At 43.6% G+C, this 12254-nt stretch overlaps 1 protein-coding gene and 1 long non-coding RNA gene across 3 annotated transcripts in view; one reads left to right on the top strand and one right to left on the bottom strand.

The window, feature by feature from the left end:
• The window catches only part of ZFAND3 (zinc finger AN1-type containing 3), a 130242-nt gene extending 121902 nt beyond the window's left edge, over positions 1–8340 (bottom strand). The window contains exon 1 of the mRNA XM_052695516.1: positions 8219–8340. Coding sequence (XP_052551476.1) covers positions 8219–8289 — 71 coding nt within the window. The 5' untranslated portion in view covers positions 8290–8340. The remainder of the gene's footprint in view (positions 1–8218) is intronic.
• Positions 8341–8343: 3 nt separating this feature from the next.
• The window catches only part of LOC128087043 (uncharacterized), a 63103-nt gene continuing 59192 nt past the window's right edge, over positions 8344–12254 (top strand). The window contains exon 1 of one of the 2 annotated variants that reach the window (XR_008209641.1): positions 8344–8783. This is a non-coding gene — a long non-coding RNA (uncharacterized LOC128087043). The remainder of the gene's footprint in view (positions 8784–12254) is intronic. The other variant, XR_008209664.1, reaches the window with a different exon arrangement.

The raw sequence follows: 12254 nt of genomic DNA, 5'->3' as shown, positions 1-12254 counted from the left end.
TCTGCTTTTCAAAGGAGTCAGGAAGCTATCATGGGGTAAAAAGAAAAAAAAAAACCCACAGCACTAACACTGCTTCTAATCTGGTATTTTTGTTCCCTTCTCCCTATCTCTTAATTGTTTGGAAATTAAATAGAACTTCTACATTCAAACAGACAGAAGTTAAACATATACATTACAGAACTAGGCCCTCAAATTAAACAACTCACCCAGTAGCATGTAATGCACACACTGAAGCTAAGAACTAAAGATGGCAATCATCACACAACCTCCTTTCCTCACTGTTTGTCCGACTGCTTATTAAAATTTTAGAAGAACCAGTTTTTATCTCCTGCCAAAATTTCTCATTAGTTACTCCTTAAACTGCACCAAATAAACACTGTAAATCTAACACCAGCCAAAGTATATTTATTAAGTGACATAACGTCAGTAGAAGTCATTTTAAAAATAAATTTCCCTACAACACAAATAAAAATTTTACGTCATTAAGAAACTGAAATTCATCTTCCTCACACTGACCTACCAGGTTGAAGTTCACAGCATCTGTATGATGGGCAGACTGAGCAGCAGGCAACAAACAGGACACCTCCGATCCTGGCACAAGACATACAGCAAAGTGGTCCCTGCTGCACATATTTGCAAGACCCCAGAGAGCAAACCAGATGTAAAAACTCATCAATTATTTCCTAACAATGTTTCTGTACAGGTATTACCTCAATCGCCACAGTGCTACTTCTCAGACACTATCAGAAGACAAACTGAAGAGCAGTTGCCTGACATGATTTTAATATTCCATGAATTGCAGACCCAATACATTTTCCTGAGTATCGCTAAAGAAAAAAAAGTTTATACCCCAGTTTAAACCTAAGTTCCTTCACAAATCTCGCATCTAAAAAAGTAAATTCACGCTGCAAATATGCCTGATTTTTAATTCTAAGTACAAAGAAGGGATTCCATGCTGGTGAGCTCTGCCAACACTGAACAGCCAGGAACCGCTTCAAATATCAAGTGCCATTTGAGCACTAGGGGAGGAAGAACACATTGATCTGATTTGCCTGCTAAGCTGGACATCCTTCTCTGAAATCCAAATAAGTGTTTCACCACAGTCAAGATCAAATACTGTCCACAACCAAGACTTAAAGATCCCAAACATGCCTCTAAAGGTGGTCTATTTGAGGAGACACTGTGACATTCTAAACTTCAAAGAATATAAGCACTGTCTTGCTGTGAAAACATATCACATTGATAAAGTCCACCAACTGCTACTAAAGAAGCCTACACTTATTGACAAACTCCTATATTAAAATAATTTAAAAGTCCACTAATAATCGGCATAGCATGTCAACGAAAATATGTAGTGACCCACTGGAAGAGGTTGTGGATGCCCCTGAATCCCTGAAGGCATTCAAGGCCAAGCTGGATGTGGCTCTGGGCAGCCTGGTCTGGTGGTTGGTGACCCTGCGCATAGCAGGGGGTTTGAAACCACATGATCATTGTGGTCCTTTTCAACCCAAGCCATTCTATGAATATATCCATCACGGAGCTAATGCTTTGCCTCACTGTGATGTCAACATCCTAAAGGAAGTACTGAGTTATAATGCTTCCATCACCTTGAGACTTCAGTGTTACGCATTAGGCTCACAGAGCAACAACATTAATGTTTCTGTGGAAACCTGAAATGTTGAAATGGTTGAAACGCAATTAAAAACAATAGCAGTAGTTCCTTAAAACTGATACTTCTGTTATACCCTTTTAACAGACAAGACATGTATTAGAAATTTAGGAGGACCCAAAGCACTTTTTCAGTCTAACACAGCAGTACACAAAATGCACTGCAATTGTGCTGCAGCACAGCAGTTGAATACTTCAGTAGTCTGAGAGCTATTCTGGAGCACTAACTGGAATAATCATTAGCAGTGACCAAACTGCAATACCTCCTCTAATCACAGTTTACGAAAGAAATGCAGAAGTACTGACAGACAAGAAGACAGAAGGAAATCTGGGCGGTGACCCACACACATCACTTTTTACTGAACTCCTGCAAGCTTCAAAAAGCAGCACACAACATCCACTCTGTTCTTCTTAGTTCCAGTAGGAGCAGCTATGAAACTGAATTTCATTCTGATCAGTATGGAACTTACAGTCAGATTAAAAGGTGCTGGTACAGCTGCCTATAATTGGCACTGCATCTGTCTATAATTAGAAAGTATTTCTACAATATTTTATATGAAGATTTTGGATAAATTCAAGGGTTTAAGCAAGTGTTTGTTTTCCCAAATTCTGGCTTCCCCGCAGAAGTAAACAGACAGTTTTAATCAAGCAGGCCTATTTTTGGATCTTCTTAAACAAAACACCCTCACACACCAGCTGCTTGAATTTATTCATTCCTTAAAATTATCACACTGCAAGATTAAAGGAAACAAAACCAATTATTTTTTTCATAAGCAGCAGGGCTAAATTATGGAACCACTTGTTGCGGGATGTTGTGAGGGTCAGCTGTGCATATGGATTCGATAAATCATTACGCAAATATGTAAAAAAATTAATTAAGATCTGTTAAGCATAAATCCATAAAACAGAGGACAACCTTATGTCTGATTGCCAGAAGCAAAAGAGGTATATGGAGATAAGCAGCGCTGCATGCTTGCTCTGTTCCTACGCTTCCTCCCTTAGTGCTGCTTATCACACAAATCAAAGACAGGGCTGAATGCATCCCTGGTATGGTCCAGAACAGCCGTTTTTTATTAAATAACAAAACCTCCTTTCTGTCTTGCCTACTCTATTAAGTACCACAAAAGAAAGCATTGTTTTTACATTCCTAGAAAAGAGTTTATTACTGTTAAAATATTAAACCCAATTCATCTGCTTTTACTCCAAGTGCCAATAACCCCTATTCCTAAAGGTCAGCTTTTGCAGCAAATAGAAAGCTTAGCCCTGCTCCCAAATGCAGTACCTTCCTTGCAACTGTGCAACCTTCCTTGCTCACCGTACAGAAAAGTTCAGAAACAAAAGAAGTCTACTTTTTGACTGCAGTTGAGAAGCATTGCTGCTTGTATTATGACCAAAGGAAATCCCAAGAACTTCCCAATTTATTTTTCTTTATTCCGCATATTCTTATCCAAGCAGCAAACAAAACAAACCCCAATTTCTCTCCCCCCTCTTCCCTCAGATGGAAGCTACTCCATGTCTCACAATTCTCAAAATCTTCCAGAATTTCAATCCAAGGAAAGAATTCCAATTCTTTTGTAGTTCTCCATAGCATTTCCCAGGGAAACCTGGGAGTAAATCAATCTGTTAGGCTTTTTGTTTCTGCCAATTCATTAATTTTTCCTTCCTTCTTCTGCAGTACACCTGCCTCACAGCAGCTAATGATGGCTTTTGCTACAAGCTGCTTCACGCTCTTTTACCCATGGATTTAACATAACATTAAATAAGTTTGTGCATAATATATAAATAATAAAATATTCAAGTATTTTAGTCTTGGCCTAAAACCAAAACACAAAATAAGGACCACAAAAGCAAATTTAATTCTTGATTTAAACCCACTAGACTTTAGCTGGAGAGGTGACCTATAAACATCTGTATAATTCTACAACAGTTAGTTAGTTTTACTGCATTACAGCAAATTTGAAAGTAACAAAAGCCATGAAGTTTTTATACTTAAAAATGTTGTATGTCTTGTACGGCGCCACAAGAATTACCCTTCTAAAACATCAGCATCATTACATTATTGATTTAAATCAAAGTAGAATTTGTAGGGGGAAAAGATGAGATGGTTGGTCTGGATGATCTTGTAGTCTTTTCAGCCTTGGTGTTTCTGTGAAAACCTGACATTTGTTGCCATCAACACAGAAGCCCTGCCCCTCCCTCACACAGCGCTATCGCAAGGCACCTTATTTCTACTTCATCACATCTCACTATTCACTCAAGGACCTTAGTGAACACGAAGGCCTCTAATCCACAAAAGCCCATTTGGTAGCAAATATATTGTCTTGCATAAGCTGACAATTTCACTGCTTCTTCTAGAACTTGCTCCAAAGCTCCTGTAAATGAAACCCTGGCTAAGTAAGTACATGATCCAAGCAAAGCAAACAACTGATTCTCAGAGGGAAAGGTATCGTGTATTCCTACAGTGTTCTCAAGCCTCTTTGGAGATGTTACTTAGAAACATCTAAGTACTGTTTCAACAGCAAAATTAGATTTATGAAGGCATTATTCATTCAGGACAGTATACACAGCCTATGAGAATATAAAGTATTTATTACAGAGGCAGACACTGACAGTTCATATGGAACAACCAGCAGCAATCACCAAGAAGAAGACTAGCCAAAGAAGAGGTTTGCTAATGGCACAAAGATATTAGTCACTATTTGTTTACAAGCTAGAAGCAGGCTTTGGTGATATACAGTCACAAGCCAATCGCACTTGCATTAAGTGATTCACCATTTGATCAAGTGTGTAATTTTAGTAAACAAAACTGAGGGAAGAGTCAGATTGGCATGGCAGGGACCTGGTGATACATAAGCAACTGGAAAATCCAGACTCAGAAATAAATTTAGGATTAGGCCAGTAGTCAGTGCTTGAGGCACCATGTCTCACCACGTTTGTGATGTATGCAGTGTCAGAGAAAGGCAGAACAAATGGCATCACCCTGCAAAACCCTGCTGGCATGTTCTCAAACAATACTGCCATCAGTTTTAGCTGACTACAGTACCTTAGAGTTGCCAGAAATAAGATGAGATGAAACTAATCATACTGTGTTTTCCATCAACTTCCTGCTGGCTGCCACCATTTCAAGACTGGAATTCATTTGTTTTTATGTCCATTAACATATTTCCTTGTTTTGTTTTGTTTTTTTTTTTTTTAGTTCTAAGTCACTGAATGCAATGGTTGCTATCAGTCTGGACTATTAAAAAATAAAAATAAAAAAAAAGAAAACCAAATCCAAAAAGCATTCACTAGCACTGCAGAAGTTACCCTTCTCTGACTTACCCCTCCACAGTCTACCAGCCAAGAAGTATTTTACCTTACCACTCTCACCTATGCACATAACTGTGTAATAGTAAAACCTCAGCCCTCTCATGAGCTGTACACAAATGAAACCTTCGTGGAGTGCTCCAAAAGCCAATGGGGAACTGCCAAAATGAAATTCATTAAAGGATTATGCCTCATCTCTAATAAGCAAAGTGGCTTAACTGGAATACGTGCATACTGCAATATTTTCATGTTTTTATTAACTTAGAGCTGAAGATTTTATATATGCTATAAAGTAAAATGGGTTTCTAAAATCCACTCATCTAAGAAAAAAAAATTACATGGTCTGTTAACCAGGAGAGAAGAAAGATTTTTTCTAGATCATAAGAATGACGAGCACAGCATAAACTCTAAATGAAGTAACCTAAAATAACAGCTTGCATACTGCACCCTTTCCAACCTTTGTACACTAAGACTCTTCCAATAAAAACTGAGATAGTTGCAAGACTGAAGTTTAAAACACAAAAATAAAAAGAGAGGGGATGGGGTGAGGAATAAAACATTTCCACACGGTAAGTTCTGTGAATTTCTTATAAATAAATCAATATCTGTGAAAGAAGTTTTTGTAAAATGTAGAGATTCAGTGCTCCATTTGAACTTGACTAGAGCAGAAACGGCAGGCTGGACATTCTGAAGAGAAAGGGAAGTCTGCAGAAGTTTAAAGATGGCTTCTATGATCTCCCACAAAAGGTAAGAAAATGTCAGTTGTTGACCTTAAGGAGATGTTTCTGAAGTTCTGAACAGTTTTACTCAAGTCCCTTCTTTCAGTTGTTCATTTTTCAGTCTCTCAGATCTTGAAACATCAAGAGTTTAGCAGTTTTCCAGTCACTAGAGATTCCTGCAACTGACAGGATCTGAATTTCTAATACAAACCTCAGCGTTTTAAGAGAAGAATCCCTCCAACTTTAATGCAATAGTACATACAGTCCTCTCTTGTGAACTCTTTGAACTGCAACACTATACCAGTGTGCATTTCAGGAGCTACGTTGTGACTACGCACCAGTAGGTAAATTTCAGCTCGCAGATTCACAGCTCACTTCAATTTTAATGTTTCCCTGAGTATCTACCAGAATGTTGTCTATTATTGTGGATTACTGCACAAAATATTCATCTCACTGCAAATGGTGCCTTTAAAAAAAAAAAAAAAATCAAGCCAAAACAAACAAAAAACAATAACAAACCCCAAGATTATTTTTTATAGCTGGCCAAGACCTACTAGGTATAATCTAGGCCCTTCTGTTCGACCCAGTGACAGAGAATTCTTCTGAGGCCTACATGGTTCAGGGAACCCAAGAGCAGGCATTCAAGAACTCCCAATCACTGCACACGATACATAAAGAAAAACTATTCCTCTACATACCTTTATTTAGAAATTTCATACAAATTAGTATGTTACATTACTGGTTTCCGAACTTGAATGTTATAAGCCTGAAGATAAAGGGCAAATACAGCCTCTAAGCTGTGAAAGCAAAAGAGAAGTCACTAAGAAAACTATATCCTCTGTAAGACACACTGCTGGCATAACCCTGACATCTAGGGCAGAATTCCAGCTTCACACGCACACCAATCTTTTTCCTAGCACTTTTTGCTTTCTTCAAAAAGCTGCTATAAAACTGTGACTCCGTGAGAACTCATGCCAGGGCAGCTTCACTACAAGGACATGTCCATGCACATTTACCTGCATATCTCTTCAAGCACTGGCAGGACCCAAGTAAGTCATGACAAGACAATACTTCAGTTTCTTCAGGACAGAGAAGCGTAACAAGCCTTCAGCTGACAGTGCACTTTTTTTTATTTTGATGGTTGTTTGTACAAGAAAATGTATGTCCTAGGAAAGAAGCAGAGTCTTTAAAGGCAGATGGTTTTCTGGAGAGTCTCCCATCGCCACGAAGCACCTCCTCAAACACGACGCACCAGCTTTCCTTTTCATTAGCACAACATGCTGAACCAGCTGAAAAGTTCAGCCCAGAGAAGAAGTTCTCTTTCAGTGCTTTGTGACTTTCATGTCAGCGTCACATTACACAGCCAGTGCACCGCCTTACAGATAACAGCAACTTGTTTGCCACTGTGCTGTGGGAAGCAACAGGACCAAATATGGAGCCTAACAAAACAAAAATCAGCAAAATAGAACCAGTATACAGTAAGTTGTATTTTGCTTAATCACTCCCAATGGTGCCACTGCACATATTGCAGTTCAGGTTTCCACCATAACTCAAAAATGGGTTTTCATTTAAAACCCTGCCGCTCAATAAAACACCCCAATGTTCAGGCACATCAATCTCTGTTATTGCATCTCCTTCCACTCAGACTCCACTCCCCCAGGGCACCGTAAGCTGTGTGACACCAATATCTCAAGAAGGTACTGTCTCAGACAACATAGAGCTCAGGTGGACCCTCAGAAACCTACTGACTCACATTCTTGGAACATCTCATAAACACGAAGGTTAGGAACTGATTTTTTTTTTTTTTTTGCTATATACATTGCAGGCATTCTGTGATCACGTGTGCCTGCCAGCACACCATCTGCCATGATACATCTGATTCTTGAGAAAAGGAAATCCAGACAGCAGACACAACCCTGGGGATGACAGAAGTTCAGCAGGGGACGGGCCGATTTCTCCCCCCCACACCTCCCCCAAACACACACACCTTTTAGCAAACGGGGATGACCCTACCCCCTAGTCTCCAGAAGAGGCTCAGCAAAAGCGAGGACCTCACCCAGCGCGACCCCCACCCCCCACCCCACAAGGTGACAAAAGCACCATTTTCTCTCCGCGCGCTCCCTGACCCGCACGGAGCCGCCCTCCCGCCCGAGGCACAGCGGGAGGCCCCGCCGCCCCCACCCCACTCCGGGACGCGCCCCCTTGGCCGCTGCCCCGCGGAGCCGAAGGCTCGGAGCGCGGCGTTCGGCCCCGGCAACCGCCTCCGGAGAGCCCCGCGCTCGAGGTGGCGGCAGGGCCCGCCCAGCTGAGCCCGAGGGAGGCCCAGGCCGTGCGGCCCCCCACACCCCCGCTCCCCGGGGGAGAACAACGCAACCCCAGCGCCGTCGCCACCTCCCCCCCCGCCCGGCTGCGGGGACGAGGCCACCCTTCTCCCTCAAGGGCAGCCCCGGGCTCGGGCCCTGCCCCCGGCCCCGCCGCCTCGTCACCCGCTGTCCGGCCCCCACCCCCTCGAGGGCCCCGCTTACCCCCAGAAGCCGCAGGGGCAGCGCGGCGGCAGGCTAGGCGCCTTGCTGCGCTCGCTGCCGGCGTCTCCCATGGCGGGGCCGGGGCCGGGGCGCGGGGCGGCGGCGGCTGCGGGCGGGCAGGAGGGCGGGGGGGGGGGGGGGGGCGCGGGGCTTCGAGCCGGGATTCCAGGCCGGTCAGCTGGAGCCGGGCGCGACCACCGGGGCGGCAGCGCAGGGGAGGCCGCGGCAGGGGGGACGGCCGCGCCCTACCGTCCGGGCCCGCTCCGAGGCGGCGCTGTCTGCGGCGGCCCCTCCCGCCCGCCGCCTCCTGTGGCGACCCAGCTGAGGCTGCGAGGCGCGCCCGCCCTCCTGCACCGCTCGGCCCGTGACTCAACAATGCGCCCCCCCGCTGCGCCGGCACCTCGCCTCCCCCCGTCCTGAGCGGAATGGTTTCACCGAGCCGCCGGATCAGCTGGGAGCGGCTTGTACCAAAGCTCAGCCGCGGGGGGGTGGGGGGGCACAGGATTGAGAAGGGGCTGGAACTCGGACAGAAACAAGTTTGGAAGGCGCCTACAGACTCGAGAAGGTAACGAGTAACCCTGCAGGGAGGCGGCAGGATGTCCGGGCTCCGGCAGAGCTACCTGCGCCCGCCGCCCTCGTTCGCCCCTACCCGCGCGTTACACACACGTTGGTACGGCCGCGGGACAGCCGGCGGAGTGTGGTTGTCGGTTGTGGCGGCGCACGCGCGGTAGGTTGCGGACGCGGAAGTGGGTCGGCGGCGGAGGGGTTCCCCTGGGATCTCCCCTGCGCCGCCCCGCGTGGCCCTGCTGGGACGGGTTGGCACGGGGGGCTCTGTGGGTCTTGCCGGCTGGGTCTTGTTTTATAGGCGTTGGTCTTCTGCCTTCTTCAGTATGAAATAAAATCGATTGTTTTTCTGAAATGCGCTGGGTTTTCTTTTCTTCTTTGGGCCGTTACGTCTGTGCTGAGCACCGCTCGCTGCTGACAAAGCGGTGCTGAGGGCTGACTGAGGCCCACGCCTCACATTTTGGGCCCTGTAGAAGGGGAGATGTGAGGATTCAGATCTGGCGAGCAGAGAGGCCTGCAGCAGGGCCCTCACGCAGGCCTAAAGGCCGCTGCTTTTTAGACAGGAAAGGAGAAGGGAATTTCCAGCGTCTTGCCTTGAGAGCTGAGCAATGGGGATTGTGCTTCTGCTGTGGGTTTAGCAAATGGCTCTCAGCCAGTTTAACAAACATGCTTACTGTACCTTGGCTTCATCTGTGAAGTGAGAGTATTGAGCCCCTGCTAGAAACTGCCTTCTGAGATCTGAGTGAAAAATGGTATGTGGAAAAATGCTGGTGTGGCAGTGAGGGTAGGCGGAGTTGGAGCAGGTTCTTGAGGTGCTGTTATACGTGGAGCGGGTTTTGATGTTCACCTTTAAAAATGAACATTGAAAGCCTATGCTGATGTGGTAATTCACTTCAAAATTAAACAATGTTATCCCCAGACTATGCTTTTCTTTTTTTATTACAAGAAGTCTATGCATATTTAACATTGCATTGAAGGCATCTGAATAACTTCGGCTCTGTTCAGTACTGACGACTTATGGAGGAATAATCTGAAGAAGAGAAAATCTTTACAATTCAACTGTACTTGAATTCTATGGGCAGAAGGAGCATGGATGAGAGGATGGTAATCCTTAATGAGGAGCTAGTGATCCTGCAGTTTTTCTCTGGGCAGAAAAGCTTTTGCAGAAAAATCAGAAGGAATCCAGAGGAGAGCAACATACAGTCTGCAGAGAATGAAAACCTTTGAAAGTGTAATGCTTATAGTTCAGCAAGTGAACAGTTGCATTTGGGAAGAGGCATAACCATTTATTCATATTTAAAATTGTAAACAAAAGTAGGAGGTTTTCCAGCAAGATATTGAGTTTAGTTAAAGATGTAAGAGAGATGTTTCTAAGGAAAGTGACACACAAGTCAAATAAGGAGAATGTTCTCACAGTGAAGTCTGATTTTTTACCTCTCACTGAGATGCTTCATGCTCATTCTCAGCAGGGCCACACTAAAGGATTAGATGAGGTAACTTCACAAGATTTGAGAGGCAAAATCCTACCAGATTTAGAAGTGACAGTTAAGCACCATTGTTTTTCAAGTGTTCCCTTTCTTCATATACACTAGAAAGAGTTGTACCTGTGTATAATCAGAACGTTTTGGGTTGCTTATTTTGTTATAAACATGATTGGCTGATTGAGATACACGTGCACAACCATGGAGTGGAGCAGGTGGAGAATGTCACAAGTGTTGTACATCTTCCTTCTCATCTTGAGATGATAAAATGATCAAAGTGACTCATGTGGTGCCAATCTGTCAGAGAGACTCTTCAGTTGATTGAAATAATCACCACTTTTTATTTCTCTCCAGTAGGTTGATCTTCTTCGTAGTTAATTTTTTTCATTTGTAAGATCATTCTTGTTAAACTCTCTACTGAGATTCAGAAATAAAATGGGTATGTGGAAGAGGGCAATGGAAAGGACATCTGAGCTGCAGTCATACCTAGTTATAAAGGTGAAAAGTTATGATGATTCCCTGTAGCCTAGGAATATAGGCTGTAGTCCGTGTAAAAACTAACCTGCAGCAAGTCAGCATCTGCGATCCCAGAACAAGGCAACTGAACCCTGCTCAAGAGTGGCACACATTCTTCTCGCTGAGTGAGAACCAGGGCTGTCAGCCTTTCAAATGCCTGCTCTTCAGTGCTTAGTTCACCTCATTTTCTACATTTGAAAACCTTATCCTTGTGTGCAGCTGGCATAGCAAAGTGTGATCCAGCTGAATGCCTCAAGATTTGCATATTCATTTAGTTTGAATTAGGTGTCAGTGCAAGCAATCTGTAGGCAGAAATGCCCACGCCCTATCCTAAGGCGTGGGCTTCAAGGAATCTGACTCTGGGTTTCTTTGCTGCTCCAAAGGCCTCCAAATTAAGGAAGGCAAGCTGAGTTCATCTTGGCTCTTGATACTGGTTGTGTTGACAAAGCAGAAGGAATGGAATCATCTGTGAATTATCAACTTATGAGTAATGTAGATTAGAATCTTTTCATTGGCACATCTTTTTAAAACATAGGACAAAGATTTAAACACTACAGAAGAAGTGTAAATAGTTGTAGAACAGAGTTTGGAGTCAAGACTTTGACATTCTTTTCAGATGTTTTAAATCTCTCCACGACTCAGTTTTGCTTTCTGGAATGGAAACATTTGTACATCTCATGGACAGCCTGGAAATAGAATCTTTTTTGGGTGGCATTTTTAGAAATGAGAAATTGCTGTTCTTATTATTACTGTAACTAAAAGAGTGGCATTTCTTTGCAAGTAATGGCTGGATGGAAGGTCCAAGGTGAAAGTGATAACTCTTAACACAGCCAATTGCACTTTGCAAGGATATGACTAACCCAGAGGCAATTATTATTAATAATACTTTTATTTATTTCACATTGTGTGTTACTTCCACTTCCTGCCCTTTATGTAATCTAGGGTACTGTGAGAAAAGCACAAATGCAAAAACTAAGTGCTGTTAAACAAAACTTTCTAGGCTAATCTAAAAAATGCCAGACAAAATATTAAAAACTAAACAATAAAAACATTTGGCATCACTTAATAAAGGGAGAGGGGATGCCTCGGACAAAAATGGAATAGTAACCCCACACAGATGTGACAGTGACTAAGACTGAAACCATTCACAGAAAAATAAATCTGCAGATGTTCTGCATAAGCTATTTTTTTATTATTATAAACTGTGAGACTCATGAATGTGTAACGATGATCACATAGTGCTAGGCATTTCCTGGTGATGGACGGCAGACTCAGCAAAGGCCATTCTTAGCCTTTGAGAGCTCCTTTTAGCAAAAGATCTCCAAGCATTTTTTTTAAAAAAGGTAAGCATAGTCACAGCAATTGTACTGGGAGAAAAGCAGCCTTGGAAAGTGAAACAAACTGCCTGGGGTCACGCAAGAAGTCACCTGCAGATCTAGTAATAGCAATCACATCACTGAGCTCCCAGTGTAGCA

This window comes from Tympanuchus pallidicinctus, unplaced genomic scaffold (assembly GCF_026119805.1).
Source record: "Tympanuchus pallidicinctus isolate F22 unplaced genomic scaffold, pur_lepc_1.0 scaffold1, whole genome shotgun sequence".
In the NCBI taxonomy this organism is placed as follows: Eukaryota; Metazoa; Chordata; class Aves; order Galliformes; family Phasianidae; genus Tympanuchus; species Tympanuchus pallidicinctus.
This window is presented reverse-complemented; position numbering and strand designations above follow the sequence as displayed.